Raw genomic sequence first — 26,455 nt, 5'->3', positions numbered from 1 at the left:
TGCAGTACCACATGTGCGGGTGTCTGAAAGCAGGTAAGCTGGGTGCACGTGTCCCCTGATGAGGGAAATACTTTCCACAGTGGTTGGCTCGAACAGGGAGGCCAAGTAGTGCGGGCGGGACGCCAGCTGTCCACCCCAGCCTCGTGCACACAGTAAACGACGCCATGCCTGGAGCCCTCGTTTCAGAAAGCTGGAAGCTATAGGGGCTGCGTTATTTACTCCTGATTTAATGAACAGTTTCTTCTGAAGGGCGACTGCACTCACCTGAGAGCTTCTTTGGGGACCAACAATAATCAACCGTTACTGCGGATGGACATGGTGTGGCGCTGACACGACCCCTCTCGTGGCTTTATCCCGTGAGGGAGGACACTGGCACAGAGGCCCAAGCAGCTCGTCCAAAGCCACACGGCGGGTCCATGGCAGGGCTGGGGTTTCTGGCTCCGGAGTCTGTAGTCTTGGCTCCTAAACCACCACATTGCTGCTGAGTAAGCAATTCTGGGCTTTCCTTTCACTTGGAAACCAGAAATAAGGCGCCAGATCAGGAGAGCAGATACGTTTCTGACCCAGGGCCAGGGCGTGGGGTGAGATGGTCAGAGGGCGGCCAGACGTGCAGGAAGAGGAGCTCTGGAATCCACACGGGAAGCGGGTCCCCTCCCACGCCTGGTGGGGGGAGGAGGAGGGCAGGCAGAGGGAGATGGGCTGGAAGGAAGGAGAACAGGAGACACTCACCTTCTCAGAGCTGACCGGGCTTTGGGCAACAAGACAGAAGAGCTGAGGAGAAAGAGGAAAGGGAGGTTGGAGCGAGTGGTCCACAGGAGGGCTGACACGGGCTGCTGCGAGCCGGGCTTGGGGGCTGAAGGCAGGTAGGCAGCCCGCAGCCCCTGGTGAACAGCCCTCCGCACTCTGCCTCCGGGAGCCCAGCGCCCTGGGTCTCAGTGAGACCTTAAGCGTTTCTGTTGGAACCGTAAACCTCTCACAGGAAGCTCAGCAACAAGACACTGGCAGATGCGGCCGGAAGGCACCTCTCAAGATCGCCAAATACCTGCAAGAGCGGGGATAACCCTGGGGCCAATGAAGAGCCCACAGAAGGTCCCTGTTAACGGCTACAGTTACATATGCACAGCAGCCTGCTCTGTGCCTTTGTTCCTAAGATCTGGGGAACTGGTGTGTTATAACCCATGACAAAGTACCACAAGCCCGGCGGCTTAACACACACCTTTCCTGTCTCAGCATCCTGGAGACCGGACGTCCCAGATCCAGGGGTTGGCAGGGTGGCTCCTCCCAAGGCCGGCTTCTCCCCAGTTCCTCACGTGGTCGTTCCCCTATGTGTCTGGGTCCTATTTTCTTTCCTTTTTTTTTTTTGCAGTACGCGGGGGCCTCTCACCGTTGTGGCCTCTCCCGTTGCGGGGCACAGGCTCCGGACGCGCAGGCTCAGCGGCCATGGCTCACGGGCCCAGCCGCTCCGCGGCATGTGGGATCTTCCCGGACCGGGGCACGAACCCGTGTCCCCTGCATCGGCAGGCGGACTCTCAACCACTGCGCCACCAGGGAAGCCCTGGGTCCTATTTTCTTATCTCCCGAGTCATCAGGGCTACCTACTGGCTTCGTTTCCGTTTCATGCCCTCTGTAAAGATCCCACGTCCAAACAAAAGAGAAAGGATTCTGTAGGGAGTGGGAGCGCACACAGGCTGGGACTGTGAGAGGCCCACTGGCCAATGGCAGAGCAGAGACCCAAACTCGGGTCAGACACGGCAGCTGGGAATGGGATCCAGGGTAGAGTGAGCTGCTCCTGGGAAAACGTCAGTCATTTCAATACGGGGGGACCAGGGGCCACACAGACGGACGAGGTTAGGGCTCAGGCCATGGTGCTGGCGGATACAGTGCCTCTGAGTCTCTTCACGATGGCATCAGGCCGTGCAGGAGGCCCTGCACTCAGGAGACGCTCCTGAAACTCATGCTTCTTGAACATGTGCACGCGTGTGCTGGGTCTATACTCGAGGACGGGGACACAAATGTCAGACGCGAGGAACTTAGCTGGCGGTCCAGTGGTTAAGAATCTGCCTTCCAACGCAGGGGACGTGGGTTCGATCCCTGGTCGGAGAACTAAGATCCCACATGCCACAGAGTAACTAAACCGGCGCGCTCTAGAGCTCACGCGCCACAACTAGAGAGCCTAGAGGGTCCGCACGCCACAACTACTGAGGCTGCGTGCTCTGGAGCCTGCACACCAAAACTAGAGAGAAGCCCGCACGTTGCAAAGATGGGCCCACGCACTGCAATGAAAGGTCCCGCGTGCCGCAACAAAGATCCTGCGTGCTGCCACTAAGACCGGACGCACCCAAATAAATCAATTAATTTAAAATCCATACATTAAAAGAAAAAAGAGACGCGAGCAGGCGGAGCGGAGGGGGCTCATCACCCACACCCCGCCCTCCTCCAGATTCAGCTTCATTCCCCACTTGTGGAACTTCTTCCCGCGCTGCCCTCTCGGTTCCAATACTGAAGGCAGGTACTTTTAGATGAGCAGCTGGGCAAAGACAACGCCTCTGACACCATGAGTGTGTTATCCTCAGACGACAGCGGGAACCCTCTCCTACCCTCTCTGAGCCCTTCAGTTCAAAATCATCCACTGGGCCTCACAGAAAAGCCTGCACAATCAAACCTGCTTCACTGAGATGGAGCTGGCATACGGTCACTTGCACGTACGCTGGCATCCACGTGTGATGAGCACCCGTGACCCCCTCGCCCCCATTGACGGAAGAGACACATCCACCCCCAGGAAGCTGTCTCCTGCCCCTTCCTAAGCCATCCACCCCACCCCCTCGGGAACCACTGATCTGCTTGCTGTCACTACAGATTCGATGGCACTTTCTAGAATTTTCATGGGTGGAATTTGCCATGATTGCCCTCCGTCTCCAGCCCTGGGCCCTCGACGCACCCTGTGCTTTCTTCCCATCTCACTCCTCCAGGCCTCAGACTCTGTTCGCTGCCGCTCCCCTGCTGGTCCAGACCTTCCATTCCAGACTGTCACTGTCTGTGACAGTTTATCTCCTTAGCCTACGTCACAGAAGAGGACAGTGTCAGAGACCTCCGCGGTGACCTTCTAGAGGTCTCCCTGGCCACAGACAGTCCTCGCTCCAGTGCATCCACGTCACCAACTGGCTTTGCTCTCAAGACTCAGTTACAATCACTCATTCTCCAGGCTGTCGCCACGCCCGCGGGACCACAGCTTATATTTGCATCTCCCAGCGACCCACCGCTGTCACCTGTGGCCTCCCGTGCCACTCTCTCTGCTGTGTTTTTGTTCAGTCTTTTTTTTTTTTTTTAATACTTATTTATTTATTTATTTGACTGCACCAAGCCTTAGCTGTGGCACGCGGGATCTTTAGTTGCGGCATGTGGGATCTAGCTCCCTGACTAGGGATCGAACCTGGGCCCCCTGCGTTGGGAGTGCGGAGTCTTAACCGCTGGACCACCAGGGAAGTCCCCTTTGTTCAATTTTTAGAAGCTGTCTCACCTCCACAAGGAGGCTGCTGACCTCCCCCCTCACCCGATACAGCACCTGCTGGAGGAGGACGCCAACGAAAGTTTGTGAATGATCAGAGGAGCACGCACAACTTAGCAAAGTTTAGAAGGACTCTGAAGCCTTTAGAACCTTCCGTTCTGTGATTATTAGAAAGTTACACAGCTTTTCCCTCAAGAGGGAGACAATGGAAGGTAATCTTGAAAGCCTGAAGGCCGGGGTGACCTCCCCCGAGTCTTCGCGTGGAGCGTGAACTGAGCTCTGTTTCTCCACTTCTGCTACCAACCCCACTACTCTGTCATCCTCACCTTCCCAGGATGCCAGCAGGTCCTCTGCAGCTGGGTCCTCTTGACACTCAATTCATCCTATAAGGAAGAGTCAGGGGTCCTTAGAGACGTAACTATGAGAAGAGCTAGGCTCAGACACGGGAAGTCTTGTGTAGAGACAAGACCTCACAGAAAGCAGGGCCACCCACCTCCTTGCATCTGCGAGTGGACCAGGATGGGAGATGCACCAGGTACTTGGGAAAACTGGTCGGAGTTCTCCAAGTAAGTGGTAGAGGCTAGGGCTTCATTTTTTGATGCTTTAAATGACCACATGACCTGTATTCTTTCATGTGCATCAAACATTCCTTAATAAACAGGAAAACTTTTACCCAGAAACAATGGCCCTGGGGGGGAAAAGTTATCAAGAAGAAAAGGGGAGGGCGGGTGTCCCCTGCAGTGGTTACCGGGACAGCCGATGCAGGGGCTGGACTGTCCTCCCTGCAGACCCAGACAGCCCTCAGCCTGGGCCACTCCACCGAGATCCGTTTTCTCTAGATGGGGATGGCTGGTGAGCCTGGGCAGTTCCTGGATACTTACAGGGCAATGCAAAGCGGAGCACAGAATGTGATTTGGGACCGTTTTGTTTGAGAGCAGGGTCAGTGAGCCACGGCCAGGGGCCAAACCAAGCCCTCCTGACCTGTTTTGGACAGCCCAAGAGCTGAGGATGCTTATTTCAAAGAAAAGCAAAAGACATAGCAGGGACTTCCCTGGTGGTCCAGTGGCTAAGACTCCGTGCTCCCAATGCAGGGGGCCCAGGTTCGAACCCTGGTCAGGGAACTAGATCCCGCATGCGTGCCGCAACGAAGAGTCCGCATGCCACAACTAAGGAGCCCGTGTGCTGCAACTAAGGAGCCCACATGCCGCAACTAAGACCCGGCGCAGCCAAATCAATCAATCAATATTTTTTTTAAAAAGGCATAGCAGCATTATTCACAATGGTCAAGAGGTGGAAGCAGCCCAGTGTCCACTGATGGATGAATAGAGTGTGGTCCATCTGTACAACGGAACTTTGCTCAGCAATAAAAAGGAAAGAAACTGTGATGCTCGCCACACAGGTGACCCTGAGGACACGATGCACAGTGAAATAAACTAGACACAAAGAGGCATGTCCTGTGTGATTCCACTGACGTGGGGACCTAAAGGAGTCAGAGTCAGACTGACAGAAAGTAGATGCTGGCTGTGAGGGCCGGGGAGCCAGTGTTTAATGGGGACAGAGTCTCAGTTTAAGACGGTGAGAAAGTTCTGGAGGCGGGTGGTGGTGACGGCTGCACCACAACGTGAATGCTCTTAAAACTAAATACTTAAACACGGTTAAAACGGAAATTTTGTGTTATGTATATTTTACCACTGTAAAAAAAATATGAAAAAAATCAAGAGAAGATTTTGTGGCCTGAAAATTCTATGAGATTCACACCTCCGTGTCCGTGTCCGTGTCACTTGCTCGTTTTCTAGGGCTGCTCTGGATCTGCCACGGCAAAGGCAGGTCGTGGCAGCCGAGCTGGAAGATGCAGGAAGCCAATGGTGTTTGCCACCCAGTCCTTTGCAGAAAAGCCTCGAGCCAGCGCCGGGACCCACGGAGACGGGCTCGCTGTGCGGGCACAGGGTCAGAGTCCTGGGCCTTTAGAGGTCGCCGAGTTCAAGCCCTTCATTTCCAGGGCCAAGATGAGAAGTCCCACGGGACTTCAGAAGATGACGAAGAGGACAGTGAGAAACGAGGTGGGGAGTGAAATCTGAGGCCCTGGGCCCTTCTCGCTCTGAATGGGTGCTCCCGCCAGCACACACGGGGGTCTGGCTGCCGCCTGGCTGCTGGGTTGGCCTGGAGGAGAGAGGAACTTCCTCCTGGAGGGACAACGTGCTCCCGCTCAGTCGCTCCCACTGCCTCCACTGCCAGAATGTCCCCCCCACCAGCATCACTCCTCGGTGCCCCCGCCCCCCCAGCTCCGCCCCCCAACTCCTCTTCCGTACACTTGCCCTGGACCACACGGTCCGCATCACCCACGTGTACCACCTCGCGGTGGAGTCTACCTGCACCTCATCACCTCTGCAACGTCACGTTTTCTGTAAGTAGCGAGTCCTTCCCCACCAAGGTCATCTCCCCCGGGAGAGGAGACTCGCTCCCTTTCCATCTCCCACTGCCTCACCCCCTGGTGTTTCACACGTCCCAGGTTCCAGAATAACCTCGCCGCTGAGGATCTCCAGAGTGGACTAAATTGAAACGAAAGGGCAATAAAGAAACATCTACGTACAAACATATATCATCTCTTCAAGCCACCTCCCATCCATTAAGTCCCTTCAGGGAGCCCTGCTCTGCTGTAGGAAATGTGCTCTCTGCGGCTACGAAAGCTACCCACACGCTGGGCTGGCCTGCCTGCAGGGCCCCTGTGCACTGTGTTATCTATCTTTGCTACTCACGGTGTGGCCCTCACCCAGCAGCTTCTGCCGTCGACACCTTGGGCGCTGGCTGCACAGGCAGACGCCCAGGCCTCCGGGCTCAGAACCCGCGTCGCAACGCACTCCCTGGGTGACGGGTCCACGTGCCAACGTTTGAGAAACGCCATCCCACGTGCTCTCCCACCAACGATGAGAAATCACCACACATAAAAGGAAACCTGGGAACGCACATCAAACCACAACGAGACACCAGTTCACACTTCACGGCCCTTAGGACGGCCACCGCACAAAAGGACAGAACAGCACGAGAGTCAGTGGGGACACAGAGAAACGGAAAGCTTGTGACCGTTGCTGGAGATGTAAAATGGTGCCGGCGCGTGGCCAACGGTCTGTAGGTTCCTCAAACACTTAAACACAGAACTACCACATGAGCCAGCGATCCTCCCACTGGGCCATTCTGCCCCAAAGAACTGAAAGCAGGAACTTTAAGGGATGTGTGACGCCCGCGTTCACAGCAGCATCGCTCACAACAGCCAAGGGGCGGCAGCACCACCAACATCCACTGACGGGCAAATGGACACAAGCAAGACGCGGTCCGTCCACACAGCGGGACACGATCACTCAGCCTGAGAAAGGAGGGAAATGCTGGCGCCTGCTCCCACATGGACGGACCCTGAGGACATTATGCTCAGGGAAATGAGCCAGACACACAGGGACCAATCCTATAGGAGTCCACTTACAGGAGGCCCCTGGAGCGGACAAATGCAGACACAGAGAGTAGAAGGGTGGCTGCCAGGGGCTGGCGGAGGGCTGGGCAGTCAGTATTTAGTGGGGACAGAGCCTCAGTTGGGGAAGATCAGAGAGCTCTGGAGGTGACCGTGGTGATGGCTGCACAACAGCGTGAGGGCCCTCACTGCCACCGAACTGCACACTGGAAAATGGTTAAGATGGTGACGTTTACGTTACGTATATTTTACCACATTAAAAAACATGCTCAGAAACAAGACAGGAAATCTGAGGACTGGGGGAGATGCTCCAGGCTTCGCTGTTGCCCCTCGACCTTGACAATTCTAGCTGACTCCGTCTTCCCTGCACCTACCACCATGCCTGTGAAACACGTGTTAGTGGAGCAAATCAGAACGTGTGGACGTGTCTTAAAGTTTCTCCGTCTGGTTTATCACCCTCACCATGACCCAACAGGCATTAACCCACGCCTCTTTGACAAAAAAAAAAACAAACAAACAGAAAATAGAGGCCCTATGATGAGTTTATCTTATACGTGCATGTAGACTGACCATTCAGGAGACCTGGGGCTCACTGTGTCAGCCTGGGGGTCTACGTCCAGCCCTCTTTCAGGGGGCTTGTTTGTTCAGGGTTCCCCATTACATAAGGGAGCCTTTGCCCACATGCACACAGTCAGGCATTTATGCCTACATGTTCAACCGTGAAGACGGTTTACACGATCGTAACACTGAGAACATTTAACTGTGTCGGGGAGGAAGGACTGTGGTGGGGTTGGAAGAGAATTCCTCATTCCTGCTTGGTGGTAATCAACAGACACCATCGAAAACGGAAATAAAGGAAAGAGAGAAAGAAAGAGGGGAAATAAGCAGATTATTTAGAAACACAGAGAAATATAAGAGAGTTACAAGTGGCTGCCTTTGGTGAGCTGGAACCTGGGCGGCGGGTACACAAGGGGATCTGGTAACTCACTCTCTAAATCACGTACATGTAGTGCTGTCTTCGTCTGTTCCGGATGCTATGCCAAACACCACCACAGGCCGGCAGCTTAAACAACTACCACTGAGCTCTCACAGTTCTGGAGGCTGGAAGTCCAAGATCAAAGTGCTGGCAGATTCAGTGTCTGGTGAGAGCCCCTTCCAGGTTCACGCGTGGTGTCTTCCTGCTGTTTCCTCACCTGGAAGAAGGGGTGAGGAACTCTGTGGGGTCTCTTTTATGAGGGCCCCCTCCCCATGACCTCATCACCCCCAGAGGCCCCCCTCCTACCGCCATCACACTGGGGGGTTAGGTCTCAACATAACAAATCTGGGGTGACACGTTCACTCTAGAGTAAATACTTAAAATTATAAACCATAAAACTGAAGTTACCCAGGTGATGTGGGATGGAGCGCCTAGCGCAGTACCTGGCACAAAACAGATGTGCCACGAACGTCTGTGCCGTCCCTTACGTCACTACCATGGCAGAGCATAAATCACTGAGGTTCACGGGTGACCTTTCTTCTGTGGCTCAGAGAACACACCGCGACCGCTGTCCAGAGCAATCCACCAGCAACTCTTCAAAGAAGTTTCAGTGGCTTTGCATGAAACCGAAAAGTGATTCCAAGAAAAACTTAAAATAACAACCATCAGAAACACAGCTGTGAACGGCAGTGAGATACCATTTTTCATGTGTCAGGCAGAGGGGGAGCCGCCGTGCTGGGGAAGGTTCGGGCTCCCTTACTTGGTGGCTGGGCTTCAATGATCAATGGACTTCCAGAAGGAACCTGCCAAAAGCTATCCACATTACTTTAGGCACATCCTGCTGGGCCCAGCAACGCCAATTCCAGGGATTTCTCCTACAGAACTCACACTTGCTCAAAAAAGCAGCTTGTGTCCAAAAATTGGTTAACAACCCGACTGTCAACCAACAGGGGACACGGTGGACAAGTTATGGCAAGTCTAGATCATCGGGGATGATCTCTAAGAAACACCGAAGGGGAAGAAAGCTATTTGTTGATACTTTCAGGAACAGAACTTGGGGCGGCAGCCCCCAGAGTGAGAGAATTTATATCACATACTCCTATCTTCACTGACACCTGAATCATTTTAAAGCTAAAAATAAATTTTTACAAAGGGAAGGGGGAAATTGGGAGTTACTGTGTAAGGAATAGAGTTCCAGTTTAAGAAAAAACGCTCCGGAGATGGAGGGTGGGGATTGCTGCCCAGCGATATAAAGATACTTAATGCCACAGAACTGCACGCTTAAAAGTGGTTAAAATGGTACATTTTACAGCAATAAAAGAGTCAATATAAATGTGGCAACCCACTTCAACCAGGAAAAAAGAATCCTTGCTTATATGGAGCTTAAAAAAAGGGGAGCGGGGTTTGAAAGCACCTATCTCCGAAGGAGCTCCTCCCTGAGCAGCCCGCCAACCAGGAACAGGTCGCCCAAGGGGCGGGGAGTCTATGGGAACCCCGGGCGGCGGGGCCCGCATCCTGCCGAGCTGAGAGCAGCTTTCACCCCGAGTCTTCGACCTCAGGGACCCCCGCGCTACCGGTAAGGCCGCCGCCACGCGCCTGCGCAGAGCCGGCGCCTGCGCGGACACCGCGTTGGGACAGACCCCCACGCCTGCGCAGAGCCGGAGCGCGTCCGCTGGCCAGCGGGGGCGGGCTCAGCGTCTGCAGTCCATCGTCCGATCCCGCTCATTGGCTGAGAGGTGGAGCGTGGACAGGGCCCGCCGCTGATTGGGCAGCACGCGAGCAGGTGGGGCGACGCGGACCAATCGCGGGGCTGGCTGCGGCGCGGGTAGGAAAGGCCTTTTGCCGGGAGCTGGGGTCGCGCTGTTTTTCGGCCATGGCCTCGGAGAAGCGGCTCGAGGTGGTGACCTGCACCGCGCCGGTCAACATCGCGGTCATCAAGTACTGTGAGTGGCGGGCCTCGGGGCGCGGGATGTGGGGGCCCTGCGGACGGGGAAACTGAGGCTCGGAGGGGCCGGTTTGGGCGGTGGACCGGGTCCTCCGGCCGCGGCAGGTGGGCTGGGCCCTCGTCTGGATGAGATTGTGTGTCCGCGTGCACGTGTGAGGACCCGCCGCGCCCTCCACCCGGCAGGGCAGTGCGATCGCGGAGCTGGCACCACCTGCAGCCGGGACACCTGGGGGCACTGTCCTTAAGGGACGTCCGTCCCCGCGGGGCTAGACACCGGGAGACACAGTCCATACAGGTCGCCCGTCCCCGCGGGGGCTTGGCTCCCATGGTCACGCCCACTCTGCCACCTCCACCTGCTCTCCGTGTCTGTCTTGTTCTGGTCTCAGGAATGCCCCTGGGATTCGCTCTTCTTGCTCACTAGTTTCTGGAGAGTCGCCCGGGTGAATCTTGGAGTCAGTTATTCTCTTCTGTTCCGTTCCCAGCGTAGAGGGGCCACAGTTTGCTTGGCCATATGCCCTTTCAAGGCAGCTGGGCTGTTTCCAGTTTGGGTCAATTATGAATAAAGCTGCCGTAAACTTTCCTGTACAGGTTTTTGTGTGAACATAAGTTTTCATTCTTCTGGATAAATGGCCCGGAGTACAGTTGCTAGGCCATAGGGTGGTTGCATGTTTGGTTTTTTAAAGAAACACACTTTTCCCGCGTGGCTGTACCATTTTTCATCCCTACCAACAACATATAGTGTAGGTGTGATCCAGCTTTTCCGCATGCGGTGTTGTCACCAGCTGTTATTTTAGCCATTCTGATGGGTGGGTGGTGACATCTCACTGTGGCTTTAGTTTGTGTTCTCCTGCCGCTCAGTGTTGTTGAACAGCTTTCCCAGTGCTCATTTGCTTGCCCTCTGAGAGTCTTATGTAAAATGTCTCTTTAGGACTTTCGTCCACATTCTAACTGAATTGTCTGCTTTTTACCGTTGAGTTTTGAAAGTTCGCTTTGTATTTTAGATACTAATTCTTGCTGGATGTGTGGTTTGCAGATATTTTCTCCCACCGTGTAGCTTCTCTCTCCATCCCCCTAACAGGGTCTTTCAAAGGGCTGAGGTTGTTAAAAGGGCTCCAGTGGGTCACCTTCTCCATCCTTCCTACCAAGTCAGAGCCGTCTTTCCTAGTCCTACGTCCTGAAGAGTGTTTATGTTTTTTCCTAAAAGTTTTAGGGTTTTACGTTTTAAATCTAAGTCTGTGATTCATTCTGAGTGATTTTTTTTGTCCAAGGTCTGAGATGTGGGGCTCAGCTCTGCTCAGTGGTGGATGTCCAGTGACCCAGCAGTCTTTTCAGAAGAGGCTGCGCCTCCTCCGAGGAACTGCTTTTGCACTTTTGTCAGAAACCAGTTGGGCGTGTTTATGGGGGATCCTTCTGGACTTTCCTGTATTACCTACCAGGATTCGTCTTTCTTGTGTCCCGTAACTGTCTGCCACCCCAAAGACCCTGCACAAAAGTGCAGCACCTGTGCCTAACAATGGATTTGAAATTTTGGACTTTCTGGAAGGTCTCCTGTGTTTGCTGTGATATGACAGGAGGGGAAGTGCTCAGCGGAAGTGGGGGGAATGCTGTCTCCAAGGGATACGAACAGGGAGATTTGAAGAGTTTTCAGTAACTGGGGCTCCTTCTGTTTGGGAGGAAAAGGCAAGGGCCTTATAATCAGAGCACTCAGCACCTGGTAGGCGCTCCGAGGCTATTTGTTGAGTGAGTGAAAGACAAAACAGAAGCAGTGAAGCAAGGGGTCCAGCCCTGCTCTCGGGAGCTAAGTGAAGTGGGGGAGCAATCCAGGAGGGCTTCCTGAAGGCGGGGGCACAGCAGGAAGAGGACTTAGATTGTGCAGTGAGAGAGCAGGGTCCAGGCAACTGGGGAGCTGTGGGGTGGCAGTGGGGGTGGGGAGGGGTGGGGTGTTGGTGGGCGGGAGCAACAGTGCGCCAGTCTGCTGGGCTGGGACACTGACCGGCTTTGCCGTGGGCCATGTGTTCCAGGGGGAAAGCGAGACGAGGAGCTGATCCTGCCCATCAACTCCTCTCTGAGTGTCACGTTGCACCAGGATCAGGTGAGCCTGGGCTGGTGATACACCCCGAAAAGATATTTACAAAACCTTTGTTTACAGATGGTGGCAGCGAATCCCCAGCCAATGAATGCTGTGCGTGCCATCACCCGCTGTGAGGAGTGCTCAGCGCACACGCATGCACACGCCTGGCCCCCTCCTTGGCGGTCCCTGCCCTGCATTCTCTGCCAGGAGATGGGAGCATGGGCCGCGCCTTGGGTAGTGGACGCCCATGGGGTGTTCTCACCGCCTGAGCCCGGCCCACCTGCCCTGAGTGGGCGCCCAGGAGGGACCAGGGCCGGAAAGGCCCCCGCAGAGAGGGGTGCTTGGCCGATGCCCGCCACTCAGGAGGCCCTGCACTTTCTTTCCCAGTTAAAAACCACCACAACGGCCGCCATCAGCAGGGACTTCACAGAGGACCGGATTTGGCTAAACGGCCGGGAGGAGGACGTGGGGCAGCCGCGCCTCCAGGCCTGCCTGAGGGAGAGTGAGTGGGGGCCCCGGGGATGCTGGGGTCAGGCCAGGCCCGCTCCTTCCCCTGTGCCCCTTCCTCGCGCTGGGCGGGTCCGAGTGCACAGAAGGCGCTGCCGCCGCCACCCCCCCCGTACCTCCCACGCCCCAGGGGCCACAGACGCCCATCAGCACAGCTGGGCCTGGGGCCTGGGGCCTCCCGAGAAGGAAGTCTGCATGCGGAGCTTGGACAGAGGCCGGTCCCCGCCGTGCTTACCCATGGCGCTGTCTCCTATCCTTGCAGTCCGTCGCCTGGCTCGCAAGCGGAGGAGCGACGGCCACGAGGACCCGCTGCCCCTCAGCCTCAGCTACAAGGTGCACGTGGCCTCGGTGAACAACTTCCCCACGGCTGCGGGCCTGGCCTCCTCAGCGGCGGGCTACGCCTGCCTAGGTGGGTGCCCGGGATGGGCCCCAGTGCTGTGCCCCGGGCATAGGACCGTGGCCTCGGCTGTGTCACATGTCTGAACGCTGAGCTCCGTGTATAGGACCCTGTGCGTGACAGAACGCCCCTCAAACTGGCTTAAACTAAGCGGGGACGATTTCTTGGCTTATGTAGCAGAATCCCAAGGGCTGTGGCCAGCCCCAGGCTCTCGGACGGCCTGCTGGGAGCCCATCCCTCCCTCTGAATCTCTGCTCTGCCCTCCCCTTTGCTGGCTCACCCTCCAGCGGGGACCCCCACCCCCGAGCTGGGGGCAAAGGCACTTACCACAGGGGTGGGCAGCTGAGTCACGTCCTCCATGTAGCCTGAGACCATTGAGCCAGGCTGCATCGGGGGCAGACGGCCTGCCTCGTGGACCCGCAGGTCCGCATCCTGGCATCAGACCCTTGACCAGTTCTGGCCCTGTGCCCAGCGCTGCCAGCAGCCCCAGGCGTGCACACTTTTTGCCCTCTGTGCCTTGGGCCGTGCCCCAAACAGCACCCCTCAGAGCTTCTCAGAGAAGCTTTCTCCGGCCCCTCGGCACACAGGCCTCCCAGTCCCCAGGAGGCTTCCCGTCCCGCCAGAGCCCTCTGCGGAGGCTGAGTGCATGAGCACGTGGGTGCTGGATGCCAGCCGTGGAGCTGGGGGCTGAGCCTCCGTCCCCCGGGTGCCCCCCTCCCGTGGCACTGAGCACAGGCCAGGGACCCTCCAGTCTGTCTGAGCCTCCCCGCCCCCATCACTGCCTGCAGCCTACACCCTGGCCCGGGTCTATGGCGTGGAGAGCGACCTGTCGGAAGTGGCCCGCAGGGGCTCGGGCAGCGCTTGCCGCAGCCTGTACGGCGGCTTCGTGGAGTGGCAGATGGGAGAGCGGGCCGACGGGAAGGACAGCATCGCCCGTCAGGTGGCCCCCGAGTCACACTGGCCGGAACTCCGTGTCCTCATCCTCGTGGTGAGCAGGAGGGCCGAGCTGGGGGCGGGAGGGCCTCCCCAGCTCCCGGGGCTGCGGGCGTGGCGCAGACCTCCCTCTCTCGCCGCAGGTGAGCACCGAGAGGAAGCCGATGGGCAGCACGGTGGGCATGCAGACCAGCGTGGAGACCAGCGCCCTGCTCAGGGTGAGGCCGCGGCCGGCTGGGCGGGTGGCTCCCGGGGCGCTCGGAAGCCGGGCCCCATGGCTCTGCTCGGCTCACGGAGTGGCCGCCTGCCTTGCAGTTCCGGGCCGAGGCGCTGGTGCCGGCACGCGTGGCCGAGATGACCCGCTGCATCAGGGAGCGCGACTTCCAGGCCTTCGGCCAGTTGACCATGAAGGACAGCAACCAGTTCCACGCCACCTGCCTGGACACCTTCCCGCCCATCTCCTACCTCAACGACACGTCCCGGCGTATCATCCACCTGGTGCACTGCTTCAACGCGCACCACGGGCGGACCAAGGCAGGTGCGGGGCTGGGGCGCCCCGGGCCGTGAGCCGGTCGTGCCAGGGCTTCAGGGAGCCCCCTTCTCTGGGGGCTGCATCTCCCTCTCGCTCTCGTTTTGGTTGCGCGGCCCCCCACCCTCGTTGTGAGCGGGTGGCCTGCAGGCACTGGGAGCCGGTCTGAGCCGGTCTGACCTCGCGGTCCCAGGTGGCGTACACATTTGACGCGGGTGCCAACGCCGTGATCTTCACCCTGGACGACACTGTGGCTGAGTTCGTGGCTGCCGTGAGGCACAGCTTCCCCCCCGAGTTGAACGGAGACAAGTGAGTTGTGGGCCCCCTCCCGGGAGGCCACGGCAGGCGGGGACCCGTGGGGCCGCAGGCGGTGTGTCCCACGTGTGCCTCTGTGTGACCGCGGATGCTACTCCGCTCGGCCCAGCCCCGGGGGCACGCACGTGCCGCCTGCAGCTCCTGTGATGGCACGGCGTCTGGATTTCTCCCTCGCCGCTGGTTAAGGGACCCAGTACTCAGTGAGGGGATGGCTGCCCGCTAGGGGCGCGGGAAGCGTGGGTGGGGCCCTTTGATCTGTCACCCAGGGGGGGCGGTGCCCCTTCTGGTGGGAAGAGCCGGATGCTCCCTTCCACACCACGTGGGACCGGCCCCACGACCGAGGACTCATCGCCCTGGTCACCCTGGGGGTAGTTTGTAGGTTTAAGCACCAACCCAAGCGTCAGCTGAGGCCTTTTCTTCTTAAGCTGTGTCCCCCAACGGGCGCAGCAGCAGCCGTGGGCCAGGGTGAGAGGCGGCACCCAAGCCTCGTGGAGGTTTACCGAAACCCGCCCCTCGGTGACGGCGCCAGGCCCTCGGCCTTCCCGCTCAGCGTCTGTGCTCCTGGTGAATGCTCGTAACGTAAACCCCCCATTGACCCGCTTTGAGGTGTACAGCCCGGAGCATTAAGAACATGCTGGGCACCCTTGTCCGTCAGCCCCCAAGGCCCCGACCCCGTTGGCAGTCACGAGCCCCCGGCCGCTGCTTCGTGTTCCGTCCTGGGTCTGCCTGTTCTGCACATGCCCCGTCCCTGCACTCCCCGTCCAGTCCTGCCTTGTCTCCTAGGTTTCTGAAGGGGCTGCCCGTGGAGCCTGTCCCGCTCTCCGATAAGCTTAAGGCTGCGCTGGGTGCGGACACCACCCCCGGCGGCATCAAATACATCATTGCCACTCAGGTGAGTCCTGGCTGCACACCGCACGTGCCCTGCGGGCTCAGCCCCAGGCTGAGGGGAGGGGAGGGTGGGGCTGGAGCGTGGAGACCCCCTGAACAGATCAGGGTCCCCGCTCGAGTGGCAGGGCCAGGATTTCCGCCACATCCATCCAATTCCCAGACCCGTGACCTGTGCACCCAGGCCTTGGCCTCTACCGTCCACCCCAGGACTTGCTGTCCACCCCAGGTCTGCCCGGAGGGACTGAGGCTGTGCTGGAGAACTGGGCCCTGGGCCCGGTGTCACCAAGAGGGTGTCATCTGACTGGCACTTCCTGGAAGGAAGTCGCTCCCTGTCACCTGCCCTGACATTGATTCCTCAACCCCCTAGGTGGGACCCGGGCCTCAAGTCCTGGATGACCCTGGCGCTCACCTCCTGGGTCCCGATGGTTTGCCGAAGGCAGCTGCCTGACCGCCTCCTCGACGGAGCCCTGGCCACCGCTGGGAGAAGGGCCCGCTTTGCTGGGACTGGGAACCGGGTGTGGCGGCTGCCTGGCCGCGCTTGTTGGGATTTGTGGGTGGCCGCCTGGCTCCAGACTGGGCAGTGTGCTGTGGCCGAGTTGGACAGTGGGATGACGCCTGCAGGTGCCCAGGTGGTCAGGAGCGGGGCCCCCAGGTGCCTCACCTTTCCTCGACCTGCGCCCAGCACCTTGCTGAGGTGGGAGCCTGGTTCCGGATCCAAGCACTGGGGGACCGAACCAGCCAGTGGGGAGCTGCCGGTGCATTGCCAATAAAGGGCTCTGGCCCTGAACTCGGGGGTCACTCCCACTGCCCCCAACAGCAGCTTTACCACTGGAGACGACGGCGTGTCGGGGTCCCCCCTCGGAGCTGGAGCACGGACCACAGCACAGGGTGCGACCTCAGGACACCCCCGTGAAGTGCCCCGCCTGACCCTGAGCCCAGGCCCCCGAGTGGGCACAGGGTGTCTTCACAAAAAGACCAGTGTTGTGTCTGTGGGGACGGGGGAGCAGCACCAAGGCCGCAGTAAAGGCAGTTCAAGGACTCTGCCTGGCGTGCTTTCTCCTTTCTCTCCAGGCAGAGCTCACCGACGGGGCTGGGAGGGCACGGCGGGAGATGGGGCCGGGGACTCGGACTTCTGCCCCCAGCTCGCCCTCTGTTGCCCAGCCACATATGGGGTGCTCAGCTGACCCTGCCCCATGGCCATGGCCACCACCGTGGTGGACGTGGTCGCTCAGGCTGACAGGCTGCGGACGCGGTTTGGGCCTGGCTCTAAGCTCCGTCCAGGAAGGGAGGTGGGAAGTGGCTTTGCGGGCAGGAGCCCCTACTCAGCCCGAAGCTGTGGGTCTGCAACCAGAGCCCTCCCTCCAAGTGAGTTTCTCCGTTCCTCTGACCTGAGCGACCTCACCTTTCGCATCCCTCCCCATTGTCCTAACCCAGCTGGGGGGAGGAGGGGGAGGGCATCTGAGCACTCTGACCTTGACCCTGAAGGGGGGGGGTCAGAGGAGGGAGGTGACAGAGGACAGGGCCCAGCACCCCTGCATTCTGGATTTTCCCAGAAGCTTCCCACACTCTCAGCACCACCCCTCCCAAATTAGTCTCTGAGCAAAGGGTTGCCTGTAGAGGCCACACCTGTCCACACCTGCACTAGCCCAGGGCCAGATGAGGTGGAGGCTGGGCCTGCGCTGACCTCCGGGGAGGGATCCCCACGAGGCTCAGGGGTCCTGGCTTGAAGCCCCGCCCCCACTCGAGTCCACCGCGGCCGAGCTGGCTGGGTCTGCATGGAGGAAGGCCTGGGCCGGCTGAGCAGGGCCCCTTCCTGAGCTCCAGGTCCCAGGCTCTCGGGGCGGGGGTGGGGGATGAGGCTCCTGGGAGCACTGCGACCCCACCTGCCGCCAGGCCTGCCTGCCACCTGGGGAACCGGGGTTGGGGCGGGGCCAGCGGCGGGGCGGGCCGGGCGGCGCCGGAACTCGGGGGGACTCGGGGCGGGAGGCAGGCGGAGCTCTGGGGACGCGGGATCCGAAGGGCCTAAGCTGTGTCCGAGCCGGGTCGCCACCATGGGGAAGATCGAGTGGGCCATGTGGGCCAACGAGCAGGCGCTGGCGTCCGGCCTGAGTGAGTGGGGGGCTGCCGCACTGGGGGCGGGGCTGCAGAGGGCGGCTGCGCCTGGGGTGAGGGGTGCCGCGGCAGTCCAGGCTGGAGCCCGGGCTGGGGAAGTGGGGGCCTGGAGGCCCCAGGCTATGGCCGAGGAAAGGGGTGGGGGGCGGGAGAGGGTCCTGAGGAGCCAGAGGCCCTGGGCTGCAGGCCAGGAAGTGGGAACTGAAGCCTGGGGGTGGGGGCCCCGAGACTGGAGACTCCAGCGGGAAGGAGTCTGGGGGCCTGTGTTGGGAGCAGGCAGCAGCCTCCGAGCGGAGCCTTGGGGCTGGGGAGGGGGATCCGGGGCCCTCCTGCCCCTGCAGACCCTGCACACCCACACCCCATGCTCTGTCCTTTCACTCCTCCACCCGCCCCCCCCCCCGTCAAAAGAGGAAGTTACAGTCGGGGGAAGAAGCGTTTGCCCCCGGGGGTTTCCGGAGAGTCACCAGCCAGCAGGGTTGGGAAAACCTGGCCTGACCCACCCCTGCCTGGACTGGCCCCTCCTGCCCCGGGGGTCCTGGGGTGTGGAGGTGGGCGCCTCCTGCCTCCCGGCCTTGGACTTGGCCCATGGGGGGCGACCGCTCTGTCTCTGGGGCCCAGCCCTGAGTCGGCTGGCTCCGAAGGCCATTGCACAAGGCGGCTAGAAACAGCCCATGTGACCTCCTCCCACCCAGCCCCCTGGGGCTGCTTCTGGGGAGGGAAGGCGCCGTCACCCTGCCGCCCTATGCTCACGGGGGCGGGCCCCTGCGCTCACGGGGGCGGGCGGAAGCCCGTGCTGTACAGACTCCGGAACCTCTCAGGAGGCGGCGGGGCCTGAAGCAAGAAGAAGCCGCTCACGGCCCTGCCCCTGCCAGGAAGGCCCCACACCCAGTCCGAGTGGGCGGGTGGGAGGACTGGGGGATATGGTGATGAGGAGGGTCTCAGCCCACCACCGCTTACCTGGGACCCACCCTGAGGCCCCCACCCCCATCCTGGGGACTGGAGGAGCCAGCGAAGCTGGGTGGAGAGGGGAGCACTGTAAGGTTGCGTTTTGGGAGGTGGGCAGCTTTGGGGCACCAGCCCCAAGATCTGGGTCCAGGCAGACAGGCCCCCTTCTGGCATCTAAATGGCTGAGAACCCAGTGGGTCAGTACCTGGTTCTCCTCGCTTCTGCCCAGAGCTGTCCTCTCCCCCCACCATCCCCCCACCCCGCCCCGCAATGACTACGGCTCAGCTTCCTCCACCATCAAAGGGGGCGGTTTGTCAGAAGGTCCCCCTTCTGGCTCCAAATTCCTCCTTTTGCTGACTTTTCCTCCTGATTCAGTACTAACTACAGCCCTCCGGGCTGACCAGGCCAGGCCCCACGAGCATCGCAGCCCCTGGGCCCTTTTTATTGTAGAAAGTCCCATCTAATCAGACCGTGTCCCTTCCGATTCCGACCGCTCCACCCCTGGCCCTCTAGTCCTCTGGGGCCCACCCACCCTGGCCTTTGAGGAAGCGGCTTCCTCCTGAAGCCGACCTCTCAGCTCACATCCACCTGCTCAGAGAAGTCTTTCCAGAGCACACAGCCTGGCGTAGCCAGCACCTCTGCCCACGTTCACCTGGTTCACCACGAGCTGAAGTTTCCATCCCCATCGTGAGACCACAGCCCCATGGGAGCTGAGGCTCTTGCTAATGATGGAGGCTCAGGCCAAGGAAATTACACCCCCAGGTCGAGTGGACATGGTGCTGCCTGAATGCAGGGGAAACGTCCCTTCCCTCCTCCAGCTCAGGGAGGTGCTGACAGCACAGCAAGCGTGAACCTGAACGTCGCTGAGCCTGACACCAGCGGAAATGACGAGGGTCCAGGGGCCGAAGGGAGGGGCGCCAGGAGTCAGGGCTTTTACCCGCTGAGATCCTGAGGCCAGAGCCGGGAAGCAACAGACCAAAAGATCATCCCCGCCAAGGAATTGTGCCATTTGCCACTGGAGCCCGGATGAAGAAAGACTCGAACAAGACAAAACCGCTGGAAACTCAGGCCTGTACTGCGCATGGGGGCGGGCTGCCCTCCCACACCCTGTGCCACAGGGCCCACTGACCAGGAAGTTCAGGTCACCGGAAAGAACTACTGAAGGATGTGCTACAGCGAGAGTGAAGCTGGATCCAGAGAGAAGGACGGCCACAGCAGCGTGAAGACACTGACCGTAAATAATTAATAATCGTGGGTAATTTGGGGTGAGACTGAAGTTAAACCTTCTAAAGTCCACATGTGGTTCAGGAAGAGGAATTTTTTTTTTTGGGGCTGCGCCATGTGGCATTGGGATCTTAGTTCCCCAACCAGGGATTGAACCCGTGCCCCCTGCATTGGAAATGCAGAATCTTGACCACTGGACTGCCAGGGGAAGTCCCAGAAAGAGGAATTTTAAAATTAAAGTTTGATCAAGTCAGCAGAAGGCAGGAGAAGCAACAAAAAAAAGCTAGTTCAAGAGAACACAAATAAAATAGCAAAGTAAGTTATCTGCAATCACAGTCAATAAAAGGTGTTAAATTCACTATCAGATTGCTTAAACTATACAGAATTTAGCTCTATCAGCTTATTCATTATAGCCCAAGACCAGAAGCAACTGACATGTCCCAAAGACAGGAGAATGGATAAATAAATCGTGGTGGATTCACACAGTAGGAAACTACCCAGCACGACAAAGGGTGAGCTGGAGCTCCACGCAAACCACCGCAGGGAGGGCCTGGACAAACGTTCGGTTCAGCAAAAAAGGGCCTCAGAGAACTTTCCGGGTGGCGGGAATCTTGATTCGGGTGGAGATCACGTAGGGGGTCACACATGTAAAAACTCTGTGCACTTTATGTAATAATTATACCTCAATAAATGACTGGAAATCCGGGGGATGGTTGGTGGTGACGGTGCCACAACAATGTGAATGTGCTTCGCGACGCCACTGAGCTGTTCACTGATTTTACCGCAATAGAAAAGAAAAAAACTACTGGGGAGGAAAGACAAATACGCTTGCTCACGGCAGGCGCACACAGAGCTGCAGGTAAAGGGCTGGAGAGACCAAGTCCACTCAGAACTGGTGGGAGGAGCAGCATCACACAAAACACACGAATGGGGTCATCCAGGACACCCCCAGCCAGGAGAGAACGTCCACGCAGCCGGTACAAAATCAGCAACCAACAGTGCAGTCTTTAAATGCATCGAGCAAACGCTCAACGTGTTGAGGGTCAGGGGCCTGGGGAGTGTGTCCAGGCTGGAGCCCAGGCCTTTCCTCTCCCACACATCCCTCAGCAGCCCCTCAGGCCCCTCCCTGGCTCGAATGCTGCTTCCCAGGGGAAGGCGTCCCGACCCCCATGCCTACGGCCATTCCCCATCACCGGCCAGGGGCTGCACCCCCCTGGGTCCCCTTCCTGGGCTAACACGGTGGCGGACAGAGGGCAGCTCTGTGGTGGACTGGTGGCCCCTTTGTGGGGTGGGAGCACAGGGAGGTGGCCAGAGCCCCTGCAGGCACGGGGTGGAGCACCTACTAACCTGCTTCTCCTCTGTCCACAGTCCTCATCACCGGGGGCGTTGTGGCCACGGCCGGCCAGTTTGCCCAGTGGTACCTGGGCGCATACTCCATGTATCCTCCCGCTGCACACCCCAGGTCGGGGCGGGGGTGGTAGAGATGCCGCTGCCCCTGGAAGGCAGGAGGGGCTCAGAGCAGGGAGGTGACAGACCACCAGGCCGGGCCCTGGCGGGGTGGGAGGTGTCAGTGCCCCCTGAGGGTGGCACTGAGGCCTCGGGAATGCTCGGGACCCCCTCCACAACCCCGTCTATCAGCCACCCTCCCTAGCCGGCTGGGCCTATCCACGAGTGGACCGGGTCCCCCCTTCCCCCCGCCAGCCCGGCTGTTACAGGCTCTCTGGAGGCCAAGGCAGACGTCGGGGGAGGGAGGGCACAGGACAGCAAAGAAGGCAGCAAAGTGGCCAGAGCTACGGGAATTCCGCCCAGCTGTTTCCCAGCTGTGTGACCTCGGGCAGCGGCCGCACCTCTCTCTTTTCTCATCAGCAGAGGGGGCTCACTGCGGCCCCTCAGGCTGAGCTGGGCTGTTCCTTAACCGCAGCTTCAGTGCGGCAGGTGTGTTGATCTGCCTGCTAGAGTACCCCCGGGGGGAGAGGAGCAAGGGCTCCACCATGGAGAGGTGGTGAGTCTCCCCTCCCCTGCTCTGGGGGCCTCCCCAGGAGCTGTAACCCGGAGGAACCTGGTCCTGTCCCCAGCACCAGCCCACTCGGTGTCTGCTCAGCCGCTGAGTCCCCGGGCCCCTGGGAGGAAGAGCCGGGCGCTCTGGGCCGGGGTGGGCGGTGGGGTGGGCTGAGCTGGTTGTGGTCTGTCTCCCCTCCCTCCCTCTGCCTAGCGGACAGAAGTACCTGACCAGAGTGGTGAAGGTGTTCGGGCCTCTCACCAGCAATTACTACATCCGGGCCTTCCTGCACCTGGGGTGAGTCTCTGCCCCCTTGGGACCACCAGCGCCGCCGGCAGAGGACTGCTGGGGTCCAGTCAGGCCCCTCCCGGGCTCTGCCAGAGGTTCCCTAAACCTGTATCCGTCATTACTTACTGGGTAACGATTCACCTCAACCTGGTAGCTTAAGTCAGGAATAATCAGTGTTCTGGGGTTGACTGGGCTCAGCTGGGCGGTTCTGCTCAGCCGTCCCACAATGAGTCTGGTGGTCGCTGCCGGGGAGACCGCCACACACAGCGCCTCTGCAGCTGCTTGGGCCTCCTCCCTGGGTGGTGGCTGGGGGCCCAGCGCCCTGCCCCTATGTCTGCCCGGTTTGCCCTGTGCAAACCAGACAGAGAACAGCTCCGGGGCCAAAGTTAGAAGCCCAGCCTGGGCAGCACTGGGCATCCCCTCTGCTCAAGGTCCTGGAGGCTTTGTCCTGAGATCCTGTGGTCTCTGACCAAGGCCTGGGGCTGCAGACCCCGCTTCTGACTGTCTTCCGTCCTCCACCCCCGCCCCAGGCTGTCGGTACCTGCCGGCTTCCTGCTCGCCACCATCCTGGGCACAGCCTGCCTGGCCATCGCAAGCAGCATCTACTTGATGGTGAGTAGTGTCCTCCGTGGTCAGCCCCGCTGGTCCTTGACAGCCTTGGCCCCATGGCTGGCCCTGCAGGCCAAGCCCGTGTCCTTGCTCACACCGTGGGGACAGTTACAACGTAGCCTCCATTTTGGCTCATCTAACGTGCTAGCCGTTCCCCTACGTCCTCTGTAACCTGCGCTGCAGCCCTGCGAGGTGGGAGGTGGGGCCTCCACTTCACAGACAAGCGGTGGAAGCTCAGAGAGGGGACGTGGCTGGCCCAGGTCACACGGCCGGCAGGCCCGGCCTGGGTTGGGACCCACTGCTCAAGCGTTTCTCATCCAGTTCGGGATGCTGTCAGGAGCTCGTGAGCAGGGCAGATGCCACGTGCAAAACCCTTGGGGCTGCGTTTGCCTGGAGTCCAGGTTACGCCAAGGGCCCCTTGTCAGTGAGGCTGCACGAAGCCACCTTTACAGCAGGGCGGGGCGGTAGGGATGGCGCGGGGGCCCCACGGGGCACAGGCTGCTGGACGCTCGCTGTTCTCCTACGCGTGGTGCCCCTGACCTGCTGAGCCGTGGTTCCAGCCCCGCCACGGCCACCAGCTTCAGTCAGGCCAACAGGGCCTGATGATTTTGACTTGATTGCTCCACTGATTACGAGCTGGCTGCCTCCTCATTCGCTTCAGCTGTCTGAGTGCTTCTACGCTGCCTCTTCAGATCTTTTGCCCATTTTTCTATTGGGGTTTTGTCTTTTTCCTGTTAGTTTGCAGGAATGTCACGTGTATTTTAATTGTGAATCTTTTGTAAGTTTTAGCCATTGTGGATACTTCCTCCTTCTCTATTAAGATCTAACTTTGTCCATGAATTCTTCACTGAGCAGAAGTCTGTCTGTCTAATATATTTATTTGCTTTATAGATTGTGCTTTTTAAAAATGGCTTTCCCGGGGCTTCCCTGGTGGCGCAGTGGTTGAGAGTCCGCCTGCTGATGCAGGGGACATGGGTTCGTGCCCCGGTCCAGGAGGATCCCACATGCCGCGGAGCGGCTGGGCCCGTGAGCCATGGCCGCTGAGCCTGCGCGTCCGGAGCCTGTGCTCTGCAACGGGAGGGGCCCCAACAGTGAGAGGCCCGCGTACAGCAAAAAAAAAAAAGAAAGAAAGAAAAAGGATTTCCCTGCCCGTATGCCATATTTTCCTGCATTCTCTTCCTTCAACTTTCTAGTTTTACCTTCTGGGATAGACTGTTCTAGTTTGTTTGATTTTTTTTTTTCTCTTAATTAATTTATTAATTTATTTTTTGGCTGCGTTGGGTCTTCGTTGCTGCACACGGGCTTTCTGTAGTTGCAGTGAGCTGAGGCTACTCCTCATTGCGGTGCGCGGGCTTCTCATTGCGGTGGCTTGTCTTGTTGTGGAGCACAGGCTCTAGGCGTGTGGGCTCAGTAGTTGTGGCCCACGGGCTTAGTTGCTCCGCGGCATGTGGGATCTTCCCGGACCAGGGCTCCAATCCGTGTCCCCTGCACTGGCAGGCAGATTCTTAACCACTGTGCCACCAGGGAACCCCCAGTGCTCTAGTTTTTACTTTAGGAGTATGATTATAGAAATTCACTTTCTTCTTATGCTCCATAAAGTATATGCTGTCACATATTCTTTTTATCAACTAATGTATTAGGGGATACAAAATGAAAGATACACGTTCTTAGGTCCACTGGCCTCTGGCCCTGGAGTCTGCATTTCAGCAAATTCCCTGGGCTGTGCACTCTTCCTCCTCAACACACCTGGGCCCCTGGCCTCCCTGGCCACCCTCCTGGGCCTCTCCCCAGCCCCCTCACCCAGAGCTGCCAGCCTCAGTTCAGCATCATGGCCACTCGGGCCTGGGCTTCTGTCCTGCTCCTGGCCCTTAGTCCCTGGGAGGAAGGCTGGTCTTGGGCTATGCGCCTGGAAGCTGCCTCCAGGGGATCTTTCAGGAGCCCCGGGCTTCAGCACCCCTCGCCCTTGCGGGGCCCCTTGTATTGTGGTGAAATAGCTGGGTTCTGATTGTGTGGCCTCAGGCCCATCAAATAACCTCTCTGAGCTCCAATCCCCTCAGGTCTCACTGAATTCGGTTGTGTCCTGGCTTCTGGCGGGGGTGGGGGAGCACAGGCGCAGGGAGGTGGTATGGCGGGGCAGGGGCGGCCTGGAAGGACCCCCAGCCCAGCCCCTCCATGTCCCGCAGGCGGCTATCCACGGGGAGCACTGGACCCCCATCGAGACCAAGCCCAAGGAGCGGCCGCAGGTGGGGGGCACCATCAAGCAGCCACCCAGCAACCCCCCGCCCCGGCCCCCGGCCGAGGCCCGCAAGAAGCCGAGTGAGGAGGAGGTGGCAGGGGTCCCTGTGGGTGGCCCCCAGGAAAACCCCATGCCAGTGACTGATGAGGTCGTGTGACCAGGGCCTTGAGCCACTCCCGTCCCGCCAAAGCTTCGAGGGCTTCTCCTGCAGACGGGTGGGGGTGGGCAGCCCCCAGCCTGGGGCCCCCCCTTTTCTGCAGACTCCTTCAGGTTCACCAGCAACAGGGCGATCATCTTCCTCACTGGCACTGGGATCTCAATGCATCGCCTATTCCATGAAACACGTATCTGGAATTCCAAGTGTTTGTGTTTCTACTCTGGAAAAGAACGTCTCAGGTCTGGGGGGAGGGCGTATGTGTCCCCCCAGCTCCCTGACCTGCTAGGACTCACCTGCTGGAGCACCCCTCGGACCACCCTGGGGCCAATGTGCCGTGGGCAAGGTGCCCACTTGGGACTTCCGCTCTAGCCAGGTCGCCAAAATTGTTACCAAACCAAACTCGGGTCTGCTCACCCACGCACAGCTAAGCCAGTCTGCTGACACGCGTTGTGGTGAAGGCAGGTGCAGGGTTTATTGCAGGCACCAAGCAAGGAGTCCAGGCAGCTCGTGCTCAAAAGACCCCCAACTCCCTGGTGGCTTTCAGGGAAAGGTTTTTAAAGACAGAGGGAGGGAGGGAGGGTGGGGGAGTACTCAGTGGGTGAGTGAACCCAAAGTGGGTTCGGTAACACATACACACCCACACACCATACATGCCCCCTTTGCACACACCCCATACACACCACAGTAGCCATGGTGGGGCCAGGAGCTCCTGTGGCCCCCAAAGCTTTGCCTGGCTTCAGCTCACACCCCAGCCTGGGAAGCCCCTTCCTTCCCTGGCACCCACTCCCCCGAAGTCTGGAAAAGCCCTTAAATTGCTCGCCTCCTGCTCCCACACTTTCAGAGCTGGGGGTCTCTAGGGACCTCTGGCCTGGAGGGCACACTGCCTGTCAGCCTACACTCTTCGTCTTCAGCATAAATCCAGTTGGCCCACCATTCCTCTGCCCCCACTCCCAGGCCACTCCCAGCGCTGCCCTGTCCCGCCCGGTGCCCAGCTGAGAGCCCACAGGCTCCCATAGCCCAGGACGGACACTGTCTCCGGCCCCCGGCCCCATCTGCTCTGACCCTTGTCACCCCGCCCACTGGGCTCCAGCCACACTGACCCCTGGGCACAGGCAGGCCACCTTCTCAGCCTCTGCACAGGCCATCCCCTCTGCCTGGAGCACCGGGCCCTGGATGGCCACTCAGGTGGTTCTCAGGTGGCCTCCACTGCAGCCCCTCTCCCTTCCCTGATCCCTTCACCACCAACCGGCCCAGGGCTTCGCTGCTGGTGCCGTGGTTGTTGGTCACCCACGGGGCAGGTGGGGAGCTCTCCGTTTTGTTCACTGCTCTGATCCCAGTCCTGGGCTTCAGCTCACAGAA

At 59.2% G+C, this 26,455-nt stretch overlaps 2 protein-coding genes across 2 annotated transcripts; both read left to right on the top strand.

Moving 5' to 3' along the window:
- Positions 1-9,780: 9,780 nt before the first annotated feature.
- MVD (mevalonate diphosphate decarboxylase) lies at positions 9,781-16,562 on the top strand. Its single transcript, XM_060085422.1, has 10 exons — positions 9,781-9,884; positions 11,908-11,978; positions 12,345-12,459; positions 12,727-12,873; positions 13,650-13,849; positions 13,938-14,012; positions 14,110-14,328; positions 14,517-14,632; positions 15,422-15,530; positions 15,894-16,562. Exons 1-10 carry the CDS (start codon positions 9,815-9,817, stop codon positions 15,972-15,974), a joined length of 1,203 nt encoding a protein of 400 aa, XP_059941405.1. The 5' UTR covers positions 9,781-9,814; the 3' UTR covers positions 15,975-16,562.
- Positions 16,563-17,496: 934 nt separating this feature from the next.
- LOC132480894 (cytochrome b-245 light chain) lies at positions 17,497-25,299 on the top strand. The gene is made up of 6 exons (XM_060085426.1): positions 17,497-17,635; positions 21,176-21,245; positions 21,735-21,809; positions 22,020-22,103; positions 22,625-22,706; positions 24,887-25,299. Exons 1-6 carry the CDS (start codon positions 17,578-17,580, stop codon positions 25,094-25,096), a joined length of 579 nt encoding a protein of 192 aa, XP_059941409.1. The 5' UTR covers positions 17,497-17,577; the 3' UTR covers positions 25,097-25,299.
- Positions 25,300-26,455: the final 1,156 nt, after the last annotated feature.

This window comes from Mesoplodon densirostris, chromosome 19 (assembly GCF_025265405.1).
Source record: "Mesoplodon densirostris isolate mMesDen1 chromosome 19, mMesDen1 primary haplotype, whole genome shotgun sequence".
Lineage (NCBI taxonomy): Eukaryota > Metazoa > Chordata > Mammalia > Artiodactyla > Ziphiidae > Mesoplodon > Mesoplodon densirostris.
This window is presented reverse-complemented; position numbering and strand designations above follow the sequence as displayed.

Coding starts and splice junctions, on each gene's coding strand:
- LOC132480894 (XM_060085426.1), top strand. CDS start 17,578: ATGGGGAAGATCGAGTGGGCCATGTGGGCCAACGAGCAGGCGCTGGCG. Junction 21,246..21,734: donor TACCTGGGCGCATACTCCAT/GTATCCTCCCGC, acceptor CCGCAGCTTCAG/TGCGGCAGGTGTGTTGATCT. Junction 22,707..24,886: donor CAAGCAGCATCTACTTGATG/GTGAGTAGTGTC, acceptor CATGTCCCGCAG/GCGGCTATCCACGGGGAGCA.
- MVD (XM_060085422.1), top strand. CDS start 9,815: ATGGCCTCGGAGAAGCGGCTCGAGGTGGTGACCTGCACCGCGCCGGTC. Junction 12,874..13,649: donor GGCGGGCTACGCCTGCCTAG/GTGGGTGCCCGG, acceptor CACTGCCTGCAG/CCTACACCCTGGCCCGGGTC. Junction 15,531..15,893: donor AATACATCATTGCCACTCAG/GTGAGTCCTGGC, acceptor TCAACCCCCTAG/GTGGGACCCGGGCCTCAAGT.